This window comes from Asparagus officinalis, chromosome 2, assembly GCF_001876935.1.
Source record: "Asparagus officinalis chromosome 2, Aspof.V1, whole genome shotgun sequence".
Lineage (NCBI taxonomy): Eukaryota > Viridiplantae > Streptophyta > Magnoliopsida > Asparagales > Asparagaceae > Asparagus > Asparagus officinalis.
In genome coordinates, this window is record NC_033795.1 from 50,397,819 (window position 1) to 50,416,964 (window position 19,146).

Below are 19,146 nucleotides of genomic sequence, written 5' to 3' on the forward strand. Positions count from 1 at the left end.
ATTTTTCAGCCACCTCACTTAAGAAACAGATATAAAGTCAGAGAAGAAAGCGGTCCCTCATCAATTCGAATAAAACTCATCCGAACATGGACACATACTGACTATGTGATCACTTGACATCAACAGTATCCAAGTAACATAGCTTTTTGATGAAAATAGTTCACTCTTGGGTATAAAGAGTGTAGGTTTGTATCTTGATGGTAAGAGAGGGACATTTATAGAGAACAGATTCAATTTTGAAGTTTGAACCACAGTACATTAGTATCTATACAGCATTGGTTCTTTACCTGTGTATACTTCTCATATATCTATGGTCAAAATTTAGATATTCATATTATTATGTTCTCCATGGGCATGGAGGCATGTCTTTTTCAAGTTAGACTCCTAACATGCATGTCCGTAAATTTTTCATATTTGTTGTAAATTATACTTTTCCCTTTTAGTTATACATTTAGCTTTTGTTTGGTTCAACTGAAATTGGAAGAAAAGAAGAGAAAATGAGAAAGAAAATCATTTTTAACTACTTAGTTTGAAAGAAAAGCCAAAAAAAAAATGAAAACATAAGAAAATGGAAGGAAAATGAACTAAAAATTTCCCTTTCTTTGTTCTTATGAGGGCCCTGCATTGCATGAGGAAATGGCTATTTGGCTGTGTAGATTTGCCATAAATTAAAAAAGTTTTTATATTAGTCCCTTAAATCTTTCATATTTGGAAATGTGCTTAAATGAATAAATTTCTATTAAGTCATCCAAATCTAATTAAATTTAGTATTCTCTAATATCATTGAAATTGCCATTAGATCCCAATTCTAATAAGTTGTTTCAAACTATTCTCCTAGTTGTTACTTTTACACTTAATTAGATGAGAAAAATTATATGAGAATAAAGCGGCCTACTAGCAATTTAAATAATTTGAAGGACTAATTTTAAAATCGCATAAGAGTTTAAGGGCCTAATAGCAATTTCAATGATTTGAGAGACTCATTTCAAAATAAGAAAGATGTAAGGGACTTTTTTGAACTGAAAAAGCAGGGTTAAAAGCCCTGCTCATAAAACGATTATTATTAAGAAACAAAGATAAAAACAGATACAAAAGAGCGTCACAAACTAGATGTAGAACCGGTGAGAATACAGTAGGTAAGGAGCGGACATATAGATACAAAAGAGCGTCACAAACTAGATGTAGAACCGGTGAGAATACAGTAGGTAAGGAGCGGACATATATCGTCACCTACCAAACTGTACCCACAGCGATACTACTTAGGTAGCTGATGCATAATACATACTTACAAAAGAAGATAAAGAGCAGCCTACTAGAACACCAAATAACAATAGTTTTCCAAAGTAATGGAAGCAGCAACAGTTTTCAAAATATAGCAACCTAGTTAAAAAGAGAAGCAACTACAGTTTTCCAAAATAGGGGGAGGTGTCCTTGTCCAACAGCAGCTATGGAGAGTCCTGGGTTGGGGAACTTGGTGAGAGGTTATCCCCATCTGCCTTGACAATCCTGTTTGCAAGCTCCTGAAGTCCGATGTTTGAGGCAGCCCTGCGCAGTCTCCTTGCAAGCCTCTCATCTGCAGCACCTGTCCAATATATGGTATATCTCCCAATATTAGAAGCAATGTGAAGAGGATTAGATTGACTATCCTTGAAAATAAGATCATTTCTACTGAACTAGATCCACCAGCAAGAGCAGGGTAGCAGAATTTTCTAAATGGTTTTAATGTCCGAACACATATTGGGAGATTTGTGGAACATTATCAGCTCCTCTATGGTCTCTGGCCAGCAGTTTGAAGGAACAGAGGGAAGGATGAAGGACCAGATAGCACGAGCAAAAGGACATTTAAGGAAGAGGTGTTCATGGGTTTCTACGTTCGATTTGCAGAAAGCACATCTCGGATCGCCTGTCCAACCCTTGTGAATCAGATTTGCTTTCGTATTCAGTTTCTTATTGGAGATGATCCATAATAGCACTTTTACCTTGGATGGAATAGGAGATTTCCAAATCATATTAGAGAATTTAGATTTAATGCCCCCTGAGTTGACGAAGGAGTAATAGGACCTAACTGAGAAAATCCCCGATGGTAGGAGCATCCACCAGAGTTCATCTGATTCCGAAGAGATACTGATATTGGAAGATGTTAGAAGGGAGAGGAGGTGGTTGAGATCTGACCTTTCTGAGTGAGAAATACCTCTTCTGGTGAGAGGGTGCCATGACCAAGCATTGTTTATCATTCTTCCTTGGGACCTGATACAGCAGCTCTGTGAGAGAGCTAAGTTGTAAGCTTTTGGAAATAAGCTGCATAGGGAATTTGCCGAAGACCATTTATCATGCCAGAAACTGTCAGTTCTTCCATCACCAATATTCCATTTAACCAAATTGAAAAAAGTTGTATGAATGGTGGATAGGTCTTTGAAGAAGCTTGAAGCCGTGCTCTTTATGGGATGAGCAAAGGGGTTTGACCCGTCTTTGGAGTAGACAGAGAAAAACACTTTGCTAATGTGAGAATTTCTATCAAAAATTTTCCATAGCCATTTAGATAAGAGAGCTCTGTTGAAATTTGCAATGCCTAGAACCCCAAGACCTCCTTCATCTTTGGATTTACAGACTTTACCCCAATTGATAATGCATTTGATTTTTGAGTGATTGTGGCTACCATTCCAAAGAAAGTTTCTTCTAATTCTGTCTATAGCTTTGATTAACCACTGAGCAAAGAAAGTTTCTTCTAATTCTGTCTATAGCTTTGATTAACCACTGAGGCAGCTTAAAAAAAGACATGTAATATAAGGGGAGAGAAGATAAGACAGAGTTTAGAAGAGTTAACCTTCCACCAATGGAGAGAGTTTTGTTTTTCCATAATGAAAGCTTCTTGGTGAATGATTCTAGGAGAGGTTGCCACTCTCTTTTGGATAGAGAGCCTCTTTTGAGGGGGAGTCCCAAGTATGAAAATGGGAGAGAACCGACTGAACAGCTAAGGATCTTGGCAAGCATTTTACCTTTGTGAGGAATTTTGCCAAGGTAAAACAGATTTGATTTCTGGGGATTTACATGAAGGCCAGATATGTTTGCAAAAATGTGGAGGATGGTATTTAAGGTGGCCATATTAGAGGGGGTGGCTTTGGAGAAAATTATGGTATCGTCCGCAAACTGTATGGACCTGATGGAATTTAGATGCCCTTTCAAATTTAGATCAGATAGATCCCCCGAAGCTGCACTGCGATACAGCAGTTTACTGAGAACATCGGCCACCAGAAGAAAAAGCAGGGGAGATAAGGGGTCTCCTTGTTTGAGACCTCTAAAGCATCGGAAGAATTTAGTAAGGGAGCCATTAACTAAGACAACTGATTTTGAAGAGGATAGAAGATGTAAGGGACTGATATTGAAAAAAAAAAGCTTATTTTAAAATTTACTGTGCACATGAATATAGTCATTTACGAAATATAGATATTTCCTTATAAAGGACCAACAACACTTGTATTAATTTTTGTATAGAAATATAAATTTATAACAAGTGCTAATATATAGTTTGTATATAACATAAGTTAATGGTAGCTTTCACGTCAGTTTTATTAAAAAATTATTATTTTCGTTCCAATTTTCTTTTCATTGCTCTTTCTATCCATGCAAAAAAAAAAAATCTTTTTTTCTTTTCTTTTTTTCTTCTTCTTTTCTTTTCTCTTTCCATTTCTTTTTCTTTTCCATCATTTTCTCTTGAACCAAATATAGCCTTAAAATTTGAATAGTACTCCTTAGTGTGAAGAATTCCGAATAACCAACTAAGACTTTTCAGAAGCAAGCAAAACAACTAGTGTATATCATTAACAATAAGTCAAATATATGCATTAATCTATTGTGATTATTCTGGACATTGTGCATAACAAAATTAATTACCTAACATGTCACATTGACTACCTTGAGCAAAGCCGATCAGCAGCATATCTTTTCAAGGAGCATGAACTTCATGCATGTAGAAAGAGTTTCTTTTTCCTATTATTCTTGCTAATTCCAAATTTAAATTCTTGTTTACAAAAATAACTTGCATTTTGTTGGCTATAAATGTATCGCATTTCAAAGTCTGTAGAGCCAAAAATATGGAGAGAGAAAGAGAACAATCTGGTTCTCTCCTCTACCTATCAAAATCTTTGATTCAATCGTACCCAAAAGACAATCAAAGTACCGTCCATCTCACTCCATGGGATCTCACACGTTTATCTATTGAATACATTCAGTTCGGCATTCTCCTCCCCAAACCCTCTACTCCTCTTGACATCACAATCTCTCACTTGAAATCTTCTCTATCTCAATCCTTGAACCATTTCTTCCCCTTAGCTGGCCGTCTCTCCACCATCAATCATGACACCATGCCACCTACAATATCAATTCTCGTCGATTGCGGCAACCAAGGCGCTGAATTTATCGTCGCATCTGCAGAAGATGTGACGGTGTTTGATATCGTTAGACCTCTCTATGTTCCCTCCATTTTGAAGTCATTCTTCCCTCTCAACGATGCGATTGGCCGTGATGGCCACTCGCTCCCTCTTCTCTCCGTTCAAGTCACTGAGATATTAGATGGCGTTTTTATCGGTTGCTCGCTTAACCATTCAATAGGAGATGGCGCTTCATTCTGGGATTTCCTCAACTCATGGTCGGAAATATCTAGAAACGATAGCACAGACATCTCCTCCCCTCCGATATTTGACCGTTCGTTCCTTGAGCCTTGCTCATTCCCGCATACTGAAAAGTGAAAACCTAGCAGAGTGCTTCTTTAGCTTCTCGGCAGGCACTATCTCTGAGCTTAAGGTGAAGGCAAATTCAGAGATGGCCGACGCTGACGAGATTTCCTCACTCCAAGCTCTATTAGCTCATGTGTGGAAGTTTATCGTCCGTGCTTGGAAGCTGAACCCCGATCAGGAAGCTAGCTTTTATCTACCCCTTGGAAATCGATCGAGGATTAAACCACCACTACCCGACGCTTATTTCGGAATCTCTATTAGTGGATGCGAAGTAAAGGCATCAGCGGGGGAGGTGATGAGCCAAGGTCTAGGATGTACGGCGTGGAAATTGAATAGGGCTGTTGCATCCTTGACTAACGAAATCATCAAGAATTGGCTTGATTCATGGGTAGAGCACCCTTTCACTCTCCACCCTGAAATGTACAAGGCGTATACTATATACATCATGAACTCACCAAGATTCAACGTCTACGGCAATGATTTTGGATGGGGAAGACGGATTGCCGTCCGGAGCGGGAGCGCCAACAAGCTTGACGTACGGGATGATATCAGTGTTTCAAGGAGATGAAGAAGGAAGCATAGGTTTACAACTTTGCCTTGTAGAGCATGCGATGTTGTCTTTGTTAGACGATAAGGAATTCATAAGGACGTGTCAATGTCTGCAAGGAGCTGAGGATGAAGGAAGCACACCATTGTGAATTTGCGTTGCCTACCATGACATGCGATTGTTGGCAAATAAGAAATTATTGGATCAATTTACCATCAAATTAAAATATAGCATCCTAAACGACATTCCTAAAAAGTGTGCTAAATTCTCAACTTAGATGAGCTAAAATACAAATAGGGTGCAAACACTTTTAAATTATTGGAGGCAAATTGTGTTGCAAAAGGCGAAGAATTGTTGAAAAAAATGTGGAATAGGAAAAACTCTGGTCGATCGACTAGCTAATAGAAATAATATTTTGACTGATACGTGCACACCGCAGGAACAAAAAAGCATCACATTGGATAGTCGACCGATGAATCCATATCGGTCGACCGATAAAGACCTACCGGTCGATTGATGACTTGCTATCAGTCGACCGATAGCAGGCTGAACGGATATATCCGTTTCCCAGTCTATTTTGGTTTAGGGTTTTATTTATTAAAGGCATGTTTTGTTAGGGTTTTTTTTTATCAGAGAGAGGGATATTATCAGAGTTTTTTTTAGCACTTTGAGAGGGAGATTCTTTGAGGGTGAGTGAGATCTTATTGGTTAGGGTTATTGTGTTTGTTTGAGAGTTGTAACTCATTGTATTTCTCCTCCATATAGTGAAATCTCCACATCCTCTCTCTGTGGACGTAGGCAATTTGCCGAACCACGTATATCTCTGTGTTTGTGATTCATTTTGGTTATTCTATTGTGGATTGTGCTCATAGTGTTTGTGTCGGAAATTGATTCTTCATTGTCATTGAATCTGTTACAATCGTTTTCCGATTACAAATTTAAAAAATGAGAAAAGTCGATCTTTTTATAAGATCTTCTTACACAATAAAAAAATAAACAAATACAATCTCCTTAAAACACACGCAACAGATGTTTATTACTCGCTGCTTCGTGTGGGATCTTTGCCTGTGTCGGGGACGCGTTAGTCCGTGGACCGTCGCGGATCAGATCCGATTAACAATGATAGATTAATACTCTTGCTTCACAAAGGAAACAATCGCAGAAGTGATAATATCGACCAAGCGAGATTACGACTCTTCTCGAGATCAAAACCAAGTTTGATCTAGAGGAAAGGGGAACATGCCTCAGATCCTTCAAATAGCTTACTCTTTATGCTGAAGTTCGCCAAGATCTGCTAGCCCTCCTCTAAAATTCATACTCCACTCTTCAATTTGACAGCACATTGCCCTCTGATTTCAAATCCCTGCAAATAAAGGCCCTAAGCTTGTATTTATAGGCTTCGGTTGCAACGTTTTAGGATAGGAATTGATGATTTGATCTCATCCGCAATTCATAACCGCTTGACCATGTTTAGGGATAACTTCAAAATAGTTGGGAGACTCTGGAACAAAAGAATCCTGTGAAAACCGTCAAAAACCATCAAAAAACATGTTTTCGGATTTTCTAGGCACGAGCCACCATCTGGTGGTTTGGACCTGTGCGAGCCACCAAATGGTGGCTCGGCCTAAGCCAGTTTATACCGTCTCGGGTATTTTAGCTATAAATCTCTCATCCGGTCTCGGAATAAGGTGATTCAAGATGAGTTGGAAAGCTAACAAAAAGACCTACAACTTTTATCTTTTAAGATTCTCCAGAATTAAGTTAAATCATGGCCTAAATCTCAGTTTTTGTGCAAGACACCAAATGGTGGCTCGGCACTGTGCGACCCAGTTTGTATTTCCTCCGGTATTTTAGCTCTAACTCTCTCGTCCAATCTCGGAATGATGTGATTCAAGATGAGTTGGAAAGCTGACGAAAAGACCTACAATTTTTATCTTTTGAGATTCTCCAGAATCAAACCGTATCATGGCCGAAATGTTAGTTCTTTGTGCGAGCCACCACATGGTGGCTCGGCACTGTGCGAGCCAGTTTGTACCGCCTCGGGTATTTGGCTCTAACTCTCTCGTACGATCTCGGAATAAGGTGATTCAAGATGCATTGGAAAGATGGCAAAGAGACTTACAACTTCCAATGGGCGAGCCACACATGGTGTCCCCCCCGCCCTTTAGGCGAAATACAACTCCTAGCTGAGCTGTTTTGTTGTTTCACGTGTCATGTTGACTCGTACACTTCACGATTTGCTTCATGTATTTAGTTAACTTGGAGGTAGCTAGTGAGCGTGTTGGCTACTTGGAGCTGGCCGATGAGTGCGTGGGCCACTTGGAGCTGGTCAGTGAGCATGCGGGCCACTTGGAGTTGGCTCATAAGCGTACGGGCCACTTGGAGATGACCGGTGAGCATGCGGGCCACTTAGCGGTGGCTGATGAGCATGAAGGCAACTTGGAGGTGGCCGGTAAGCATGCGGACACTTGGAGCTGGCTGATGAGCGCGCGGGCCACTTAGAGGTGGCCAGTGAGTGCGCGGGCCACTCAGAGCTGGCTGATGAGCGGTGCGCAGTCCACATGGAGATGGCTGGTGAGCGCATGGGCCACTTGGTTTGCCATTCCGGTGACTTGTTGCTACGTCATCAACGGTTCGCCGATTCGTTTCCTGTGCTTGTCGGCGTTAGATAATCCTTCTTGACTCTAATAACGATGTTCATCATCTTCTCTCTGTATCGAACTATGTGCGGGAACCTATAGGCAATTTTTGATGCCTACATGTAGTGTTCTTCATTCATTGCTTATCGACTCATTGTGGTTTGAGTCCGTTGATGATGACACGCCTCTCCCCCACGTGTAGCCCATTGCTATGATGGCTCCTGGTCAAGAATCTGCTTCTCCGGACCTCGACTCTGTGAAGGGCCTCATCCAACGGTTGCGAATGCTATGAAATAAGCAATCTCTATCGTTAGCTTTGGGTGAGATACCTTTTCTTACTTTTATCCCTTCATAGCAGATAGTTTGAAGGACATCCAGCGTATGAGTGATATCGAGTTGGCTAGGCATTGTGAGCAAAAGCTCATTCACCTGTAGGAAGTATCGTTGCATCGTTGCATCATTTGGAAGAGCTGGTATTCACCAACCCGCACGACGTGGTAGCGTCATCCCTAATCGAATCTCGAATTCAGAGGATGCAGGAGCGTGAAGCCCGAGCGAGACGTATATCAGAGCAGGAGGTTACCGTCGTGAATTTGTGTGAGCGACAACGTTGCTTGCAGACTAAGATGGATGCCTACAACAGTATTGCCGAGCGTACAGGGGTCAGGGCTGCCCAAGGAGAGGCGACCCTAAAGGACTTTAAGCTCGAGAGCACCAGAGTTCATGGTGCTTATAAAAAAGCGATGGAGGCTCTCCAGGCACTGAATCAGGAAGAAGCGTCCACTGATGCTGTTGCTGCTCTTGCTGAGGCCGAGCTCCAGAAGGAAGCTGAGGAGCAGGTCCGAGCGGATTAGGCAAAAAGGCCGGTCGTTGTTAAGGCTGAACTTGCCTCCTTCAGTTTGCTAGACTAAGCCCGACGGGATTGATTTTGAGACATTTTTATTATCTTTGTTCGAACATATTGTCATGACTTTGCTTGGAATGTATTATCATAACTTTGTTCGAATGTATTGTCTCAAAATCTACTATTATGAATGAAATTATGCCTTTCTCATCCGATCATTGTGTTTCAAATAACTCTTGTATTTTTTTCTTCTTGTTGACCTACACTTAGGATTTTTAACAAACCCTCAGCTATTAACAAATTTTGTTTGCCTTTACCAATTACCGTTTGAATCGAGCTAGTCATATTATTCCCCTTAATATGATGAGTTGTCGAGAAGTTTTTTTTAGACTTAACACTAAAATTTCTTCTTTACCCTTAGCTGTTCGAGGCATCGGGTCGGGGTTAATTACAACTATTAAGTCGTAAATAGGTTAGGCCGTATTTTTTAATTGCAACAACTTAGCCAAAAATGTCCGGTCACTCATGTGAGCGACCAGGAGAGGGTCTGAATAATGACTCATCGCTTGGTAGGTCGCCATTTGGGAAGCGGTAAGGCACATCGCTTGGTAGGCCGTTATCGACTAATAATGTCATTTGCGGAAATGACTGCATTAGGATAATCAAATCATTTAGGGATGTAGGAGTGTGACGATTGATTGATATAGTAGTGCATCACATGGTTGGCTACTACCCATCGATTGTTCTAAGAATATCAGAACACACATAATAGATCAAATCGTTCAGGGACGTATGAGTGTGACGATTGATTGATATAGTAGCACATCACATGGTAGGCTACTACCTATCGATTGTTCAAAGAAATTTAGAACACACGGAATGGATCAAATCGTTCAGGGACGTATGAGTGTGAGGACTGATCGGACAATATCATTTGTAGGAATGACGAAGTTGACTATCAGACGTAATAGTCAACGTGATAGTTTTGTGAACCGACCTTCCTAGTGGAGAGGATTGGTGGGGGACTTTGTCAGAGGTTTAATGTTAACATGACGAGATAGTCGCGATCGGAGTGACTTTGAGGACTTACCATCTTATTGAAGAGGATTTGTAAGTTGATTGTTAGAGGTGACTATTAACGTGACAGTAGGAGTTTGTTGTGATTTTGAGCAACTTTGTGGACTTACCATACTATTGAAGAGGACTGATAAGTTCATTTGTCAGAGGTGACTGTTAACGTGATAATAGGAGTGAGCCTGTCGTTCTGTTAGAGAGGATTGACGAGGGACTTTGGCTTTGGCCCTCACTATCTGGAGGTTTGACCAAGTGGGGGTTTGAGACGATCCTAACTGTTCAAATGTTTGATCGTTCTATTTGGTGGACCTCTCGTTCGTGGAATGAATCGAGAGGGGATTTTGGCTTTGATCCTAACTGTAGGAAGGTTTGACTGAAGTGGTAGTATAGGGAGCAGTTTAACCTCGTATACCAGTCGGAGGTAAGTAGTAGATTAGCCCCATGCACTAGTGGGAGGGAAGGAGTAGTTTATACTCGTATACTTATCGGAGTGTATGAATGAGCAGTTTATACTCGTATATGTATGGGTCAAAAATTACCTAATAGTTCACCGAACACAGCTCGAGACGGATAGAAGACGACGAATGTCATTATCCGAGTCAAGGAAGATTATCCAAGCTGGTAATCGCATGAAACGAATCGGTAAAGCGTACAAGTCAGCGAAGCGACGAAACACACGTAAAGGCAAAACAAGCGAACTGAAGGGGCTACAAACAGCCAAAACGTCAAAAAGACGAACAAAATAGGCTAGAGGGCTCGCATGAGTGTGAGCCACCAAATGTGGCTCCGGCACCCATACGAGCGCATGCGAGGCCACCAAATGGTGCTTGTAGCGCATGCGAGGCCACCAAATAGTGGCTCGCACATCACCGAGTCACTACGAGTACTACTGACTCCTAAGACTCCCAAAACACAGATTTTGATGTTTTTTAAGGATTTTTTCATCCCAGGACCTCTCCAACTATTCTGAAGCTATCCTTAAGTGCGCATGGATGGTTATCAACTGCAGATGACGCCAAAATATTTGATCTTATCAGAAAACACGACAGTTAAAGCCTATAAATAGAAGCTCATGGTCTTCATTTGAGAGGATCGGAAATTTTATCAGAAAACACGATAGTAAAAGCCTATAAATAGAAGCTCATGGTCTTCAATTGAGAGGATCGGAAATCAGAGGGCGAGGTGCTGTCGAATTGAGCAGTAAACCACGAATTTCATAGGAGAATTGGTGAATCTTGTCAAACTTTTTCATAAAGAAAAAACCTTTGAAAGATTTGAGATTCTCTCCCTCTCTTTTCTCCGAATTAAACTTAGTTTTAATCTCGAGAAGAGCCACAATCTCGCTTGGTCGTGATTATCGCTACTGCGATTGTTTTTTTCGTGAAGCAAGGGCATAATTATTTTGTCAACCGGATTTGATCTGTGGTGATCCACGAACTAACCCATCCCCGGTACAGGCAAAGATCCGACGTAAAGCAACAGGAGATAAACTATTGCTGCGTTTTGTTGGATAAAATTATAATTTTTACTTTTTTATTATAATAAGATCTTATAAAAAGATTGACTTTTCTTTCAGTTTGAACTTGTAATCGATAAACGGTGTAACAGGTTTAACAGCAATAAGAAAAACAACTTTTGACAAAAACAAACTAGCGACCACAGTGGGAGCCGACAACCTTTCCGCCAAGGCTGATGTGTCGCAACCTCGAATTCGCATCCCGTTTGAAGAAGAGGTCAAATATGAGTTTGATCAGCAGAAGTTCGAGGAGTACTTGTCCTCCTCCTCCAGATCTGCCTCTCCACGCAAATCTAGGTAGGTCTAGTGGTCTTCGGATTTGAAGACCCAAGAAGATGACCTTTGCGTCGTCGCCACTACAGTTGCACATCACAACGCTTCTCCGGCTTCCAACGAGACTGGATCTACAGATCTGGATCTCTCCTCGATCAAGGAGTTAACCGCTGAAGGCGCGCCTTCCCTATCAAAGAGAGCGTGTCAGCTACGATGCTAACGCCTCGTACGCCAGTTTGCCAAGGCCTTAGAGCCAGTCGACGGAATCCGTTATAAGGCGAAATTGAGACCTGAGAAATATCAGATGCCTCAGCAGCAAACAGGGGATTTCCCCTTTGAAACAACGGCTAATGAATGGACTCGCGTTAAAAAGACTCGCTCGAACCTTGAGCAGCGAATCCAGAAGCACCGTGCATTTCTTGCACATGCAAAAATCCTCATATAGTAAGCCAAGAAATTGCAAAGGCATGATGTAGTCAACAAACCATCAAAACTACGTAAAATTTGGAAGCCAAAATCGAAAACAAAGCCCAAAAAAATCAAACCACTGGCTGCTGGCTCGGCCAGACCTGAACCACCAGCCCCGAGCCAGCCAGCCCCTGTTTGCAGGAATTTCACCTCCCATAACCGTTTTTGAGTCTCCGACGGCCTCTGTTCCTATCCCGATGAATCCCACCCCTTTGGTGGACCCCCACAATAGCGTGGACTTGTCCTGATTCAAGATGAAGATTACATATTATCTCAGTCCTTTGCACAAAGGTCGAGGCAAAGCTCCGATTAAAGAGCGCTTGAGTCCGGCAAATGAACCCCGAGCAATTCGTCAGGCTGGGGGTCATGCGCGTCCTCCCAACCAGTCAAGGACCTCTCATTTTGAGAAAATACATGTAACTGCTCGCCTCAGATTGCGAGTTGAAGTCCAAGAGCCCATTAAGGCCTCGCGCTCACGAAGGCGTGGTTCCAAACGAGTGACTCTTGAAAATGCCAACGAAGCGTTATATCCCCAAAGAGATGTGTGTTCGTCAAAAGACGATGACGTTAGACTTGGAAAATAATGCCAGCACATGATAGGTTACTCCGGTAATCATACCGATGAGTTGTACTATCGGGCTGGGGGTACGAATAAATCTCGAAAGAGAAGTACCTAGGAAATGAATTCTCACTGTTCGTGTACCAAGCTTATCAGGGTAGTATTATCAAAGTATAGCTGCCCTAAAACCGCTCCACAGAGGGTCTCGGTATTAGAAAGATTTTCTACCAAAACGTTAAAGCCTAAGCCAAGGCGTTTCCGTAAAAGGAAGTTAGCCGTTCAAGATGATGAATTCTCAGAAGTCACAATCAACATGGCTGACAAGGGAAAGTCCACACGACATTTCAGTCCCAAACCTTTCCCAGAAATATCCTAGCGAATGACTCGGCTGTGAACCGGGGCTATCAGGCCTAGGGATTATACAAGAGTTCAGAAAGGGCATTCCTCAGATGATGAAGCATCAGATACAAACTCTGCAATCACTTCAGATGCTATTGTGTCCATCACAGGACGGACTCGAGAGACATTCATGATCACTACTGAGCAGATGGCCAACTCCTTCAAGAAGCTTTGGCTAAGCAGAAAGAGGATTTCAAAATCGAGATGGAGATGGCCGTACAGTGGGTAAAAGATATATATACCCAATAGCTCCAAGAGTTCTCAAATCAGCATGATGAATCTAGTCATCGCCACACTACCAATCAGATAGATAGCGACTCAGAAGTAGAGGAGAATATCAATACCGATACTCTACCTAATGATAAAAATGCTGAGGATGTCCTCAACACTAGGGGTGACCCTACCAGCAATACCAACACTGGGGGTGGCCTCACCATTCCTTTTCAAAATCGCCCGAGGAAAGATGTAGGCGAAGATCTAAAGATGAAAGACCTCGAAAGCAAGATCAATGCTTTGAGTTCTGCTCAAGAGGTAAAGAAGATTGGCATTCTGTGTCCTTATCCGACGGAGTGGGAATCAATTTCGTACCCAGCAAAGTTCAACCTGATTAACTTCACACCGTTTGACGGAAGGGGTTCACCCACTCAACACTTGATTTACTTCAAGTCCCGTCTAGGGATCATTTCTGGCAATGAACCTCTGATGGTACGATCGTTCGTGGAAACCCTTCATGCAACTACCTTTGACTGGTACCGCTGTCTCAAGTCGAAGAGTATCAATAGCTGAGATGACATGGAGAGCATGTTTCTCACCAATTTCTTCGATGATGATACTGAAGTGTCAATCGGAACACTCTTTGAAGAGAAACAGAAAGACAAAGAGCTGGTTGACAACTTCGTCAAGCGCTTTCGGAATAAGGCAATAAACTACCGAGATCCGGTCACGGAGGAATTCATTCTCCAAACATGCCACAACAACATTTTCTTGAACATGTTAGAAGCTATGGGCACGGTACCATCCAAAACGTGAAAAGAGTTGAAAGTGCGAGGGGAGCAGGCTGAACACTTCCTCAAAAGGAAGAAAGCTGAAAGGGGTCAGCGGGCAACTAACGCTCCAAAACAGAACTTCACCCCCCATGGTAAAGGAAAGGCACACGTAAATATGGTGGATGCAAATTAGACATTCTAATTGTAACCCTAACAGCAGCCGTAACAACAAGCGCCAAAGCAGCAAACGCCTCAATGGCAGCAATGGCCTCCAAGGTAGCAGAAGACTTCTGAGCCAAAATTCCTGAAGGAATACTCTTTCAAAGAAGATGAGGTTCCTGGTATCTTCAAGTACTTGTTGGAGAACGATAAAATTAAGCTACCGCCAATCACTGATCAAGAGGGAGCTAAAAAGACTATAGATCCACGATATTGTGTGTTCCACAGAGCAGTCCATCATCCCACAAAGACGTGCTACGCTCTCAAGGATAAAATTCAAGCTTTGATTGATATTGGTATCATCACTACAAAGAACCTCAAGGAAAAGAAGGTGGGCGCGAATGTGGTTTCTATCAGCTTTGGCTCGGTCCCTCTGTCATGGTTTCAGCCAGAGCCCGTATCAAAAGTGAAGGTGAAGACTATTAACGATGATCCTCACGGACAACGCCAGAAGAGGATTGTACAACACATGGCTCCTAACGGTGAAATTCTTTGGGTTCATCCAGATCTGTTCAAAGATGAGCAGTGGATAGGATCCTTATCTAAGAAGAAATCTAAGAGTAAGGGCAAATCATGTTGTCCCGCTACAGCAATTCCTGAGAAAGATGATGAAAGCATCCCTCCTTTATCACTTTCTGAAGACGAATAAGAAGTTTTTACTACCAGGGGCGGCAACGAATACCACTACAAGTATCATGAAGCCTCTGATCCAAATGCTAAAAAGTTGGCTGAGCTGGGGTGGATATAAATCCCCCTGTACCTACAGGGAAATCTCAACAACAACCAACTAATAAGCAGAAAGAGAAAGAACTCCAATACCAAGAGGTTCAAAACCCAAAGCAGTCTCGATTCAATCACCCGATTGGGAGAGATAAACCGGAAAGTTCAAGTACACCTTACCGCTTTGATGTTATGACTCAGCTAGCTAACATCCCAGTGAGGATAACTCTATACGAGTTGTTGCACCTTTCCAAAAAACACTAGAGAGGCCCTACAAGAAGCTTTGGCTGATTCTGTTGTATTCCTCACTCAAATAAAGCCAGTCTCCGAAGGGCTAGAGCCACCATGAAGATTTGCCAGATTTGGCTGATTCTGTTGGTAGAGGCCCATGGGTTCCACCTCGTCCGGCCTATGTACCTAAAGGAAAACCCGATAATTATTACGATCATAAAAGGGGCCTAGGCTACACCTCTTCATCCGATGACAAATGCTGCTGGTAAGTCATCGACCAATTAGCAAATAAGGACGGATACTCATTCGATTCTTCCAATTGGGATTCCGATGTCAGTCTTGGAGAAATATTCAAAAGCTTGATGTCGAATATAGCCACTATCGATCCCGCTACAATGGAGGAAGATGATCAACTGCTAACTTGGCAAGACCCATAGATTCATTACCTGAGCATTCAATATGGGGACCGGTTTGAGTAAAGGGAACCTCCCACCAAAGACAAAGTGGTCCAAGTGAACATAGGAGACGGATCGAATCTAAAGCCCATATTTGTTAGTGATAGTCTTCCACCAGACGAGAAGGAAGAATTGATTGCCCTCATCAGGGAATACATAGACGTTTTCGCTTGGAATTACGAAGATATGCCAGGACATTATCCAAACGTGTTAGTCCATCGCCTTAACATCAAATCGGATGTAAAACCTGTCAAGCAACAACAAAGACGGTTCCGTCCGTAAATTATGGAAGCAATTAAGTCAAAGGTTAAAAAGCTAATCGACTCGGGTTTTATTAGAGAAGAGCAACATCCCGATTGGTTGGCAAATATCGTACCGGTCCTTAAAAAGAACGAGAAAATCAGGATCTGTATCGACTTCAGAGACCTGAACACGGCTTGCCCAAAGGACGATTTCCCTCTTCCAATCACAGATTAAAACCTGTCAAGCAACAACAAAGACGGTTCCGTCCGTAAATTATGGAAGCAATTAAGTCAAAGGTTAAAAAGCTAATCGACTCGGGTTTTATTAGAGAAGAGTAATATCCCGATTGACTGGCAAATATCGTACCGGTCCTCAAAAAGAACGAGAAAATTAGGATCTGTATCGACTTCAGAGACTTGAATACCGCTTGTCCAAAGGACAATTTTCCTCTTCCGATCACGGATGTTATTATTGATAACATGTGCGGATTTGAGACAATGTCTTTCATGGATGGGTTTTAGGGTTATAATCAAATCAAGATGTACCCGGACGACGAAAAACACACCGCATTCAGGACACCTCTCGGTGTCTTCTGCTACACAATCATGCCTTTTGGATTGAAGAATGCAAGCACTACCTATCAATGAGCAATGTCAAAGATTTTTCGGGAACACATTCAGAAGACCGTTGAATGCTATATCGATGACCTGGTCGTGAAAAGTCATAACAAAGATGACCATATCAAAGATTTGAGGATGATGTTCGATCTCATGCGGACTCGTCAGTTAAAGATGAATCCCACCAAGTTTTTCCTCGGAATGTCCAGCGGTAAGTTTCTGGGATTTGTCGTCACCATGAAGGGTATCCGCATTGACCCGACAAAGTAAAGGAAATAAATGAATTGCAACCCCCAAGAAACCTTAAAGTACTCAGAGGATTGCAAGGACGGCTAGCCTATATTCGTTGGTTCATCTCAAATCTATCCGGGAAATGCCAACCGTTTTCCAAGCTCACGAAGAAGGGCGTGTCGTTCAGTTGGGATGACGCTTGTCAAAAGGCATTAGAAGATATCAAAGCATATCTGGCGAATCCTCCTGTTCTCGTGACACCGGAGTCGGGTAAACCGTTCTTGATTTATATTAAGACGATGAACCACTTGTTAAGTACTTTGCTTGCACAAGATGATGATAACAATCACGACCAGGTCGTCTATTACTTAAGTCGAACTTTGGTTGGTGCTAAGTCTTAGTATCCAATGATCGAGAAAGAATACCTCGCTTTGGTGTTCGTCATCCAAAAGATGCGGCACTATCTCGTTGGACATACAATCTACGTCATTTCTAACGTTAACCCAGTTCGGGTATTCATGACACAACCGGCCTCTAAGAATTGGAGACTAGCGAAATAGGCCATACTCCTATCCTAATACGATCTGCACTTCAAACAACAAAGTCAGTCAAAGGACAGACGATTTGTGATCTTCTAGCGGCTAACCCTACAGCGAACACAGCCGATTTATATGAAGATTTGCCAGATGAAACTCACGAAGTCAACTCTACCTTTCATCAATAGGTGTGGCAATTATACTTTGATGGCGCTTCCCGAGTGACCAATATGGCAAGCGCTCCCGCTAATTCTAGAATCTCCGCAGGAGTCGGAGTCGTCCTAGTTTCCCTGGAGAAACAGTGAATCCCCGAGCCTACTCATTGATAGGAAAATGTTCCAACAACGTAGCCGAATACAATGCACTGCTTATTGGGATCAGTTTCACCAAAGAGCTGGGGGTCTAATATCTCGAAGCTTTTGGTTATTATCAATTGATAGTCAACCAGATTCGAGGAGAGTACGAAGTTAGGAATCAAGACTTGATACCGTATCACAGGGCGACCATCAAAATGGCAGATTCGTTTGAAGAATTCTTCATCGAATACATTCCGTGTCTCCAGAACACATATGCAGATGCGCTGGCGGCATTAACAGTATCTCTGGCACAGCCTCCCGACACAGAACAATGGGTCACTCTCAAAACTCACCAATTATTCGTGCCAGATTGTGCCTTAGACATTAAGGAAGCACATACGGCCAGGATTGATCTCGAGCCTCGAGATTGAACATTTCTCATAATTGACTACGTTGTGCATGGTATTTTGCCACAAGACATAAAAGAAAGGGACTCGGTTCGAAGAAGAACACCGAGATTCTATTACAACTCAGCAACCTAGACGTTATATCGTCACACATACGATGGCTTACTACTTCGATGCCTCTCAACCAAAGAGGCGGAGGAGGCTCTCAAAGAAGCTCACGATGAAACCTTTGGTGCACATTAACCCGGTCCCAAGTTCTGCGATCGACTCAGAAGAATGGGGTATTATTGGCCGACTATGGTCAAAGATGCATTCGACTACGCCCGATGGTGTCATGCGTGTCAAATACACGTAAATTATATGCATCAAGCCCCGGACCACCTGCACCCTTCGACTACTTCATGGCCATTTGAGACTTGGGGAATGGATATCGTTGGTCCTATTTTCCCGCAATCAGTTAAAGGTGACCGTTTTATTTTGGCAATCATTAATTATTTCTCAAAGTGGGCTGAAGCAGTTCCACTCAAAGAAGTGAAGACAAGTGACGTTATCAAGTTCATTAAACACCATATCATCTGCCGATATGGAGTTTCGAGATGAATCGTACATGATAACGGTCCTCAGTTTGTGAGCAACGCCTTCATCAAATTTTACGGGAAGTTCAGAATTGAAGACGTCTCGTCAACGACATATAATCCTACAGCAAATGGATTGGCTGAGGCATTCAACAAGACAATCATAAAAAAAATTTCAAAGCTTGTGAGAACAAACAAGCGAGACTGGGACGACAAACTCGGCGAAGCTCTATGGGTCTATCACACCACAGTCCGCATGCCTACCGGGACGACTCCGTACTCACTAGTGTATGGATGCGAAGCTGTTCTTCCCTTGGAAATTCAAATTCCATCCCTTCGTATCACTCTCGCAACAAGGATGACAACGAAGGAACAACATCAGAAACGTCTCGAAAAACTTGAGATGTTAGACGAAAGGCATTTAGAAGCTCAGCAGCAAATCGAGTTTTACCAAGCCAGAATTTATCGTGCTTTTGATAAAAAAGTCAAGCAACGAAGCTTCAAGGAAAGAGACTTGGTTCTCGCCATCCGGCGGCCAATGATACTCAACTCCAAGAAGAAAGGTAAGTTTTAACCCA

At 42.3% G+C, this 19,146-nt stretch overlaps 1 protein-coding gene across 1 annotated transcript; it reads left to right on the forward strand.

Moving 5' to 3' along the window:
- Positions 4,092-14,906, forward strand: LOC109831161 (uncharacterized acetyltransferase At3g50280-like). Its single transcript, XM_020398500.1, has 4 exons — positions 4,092-4,701; positions 4,781-5,268; positions 10,294-10,313; positions 14,486-14,906. The coding sequence occupies exons 1-4, from the start codon at positions 4,092-4,094 to the stop codon at positions 14,904-14,906; spliced, it is 1,539 nt and encodes a 512-aa protein (XP_020254089.1).

Coding starts and splice junctions, on each gene's coding strand:
- LOC109831161 (XM_020398500.1), top strand. CDS start 4,092: ATGGAGAGAGAAAGAGAACAATCTGGTTCTCTCCTCTACCTATCAAAA. Junction 4,702..4,780: donor CTCCCCTCCGATATTTGACC/GTTCGTTCCTTG, acceptor GCTTCTCGGCAG/GCACTATCTCTGAGCTTAAG. Junction 5,269..10,293: donor GGAGCGCCAACAAGCTTGAC/GTACGGGATGAT, acceptor CACTAGTGGGAG/GGAAGGAGTAGTTTATACTC.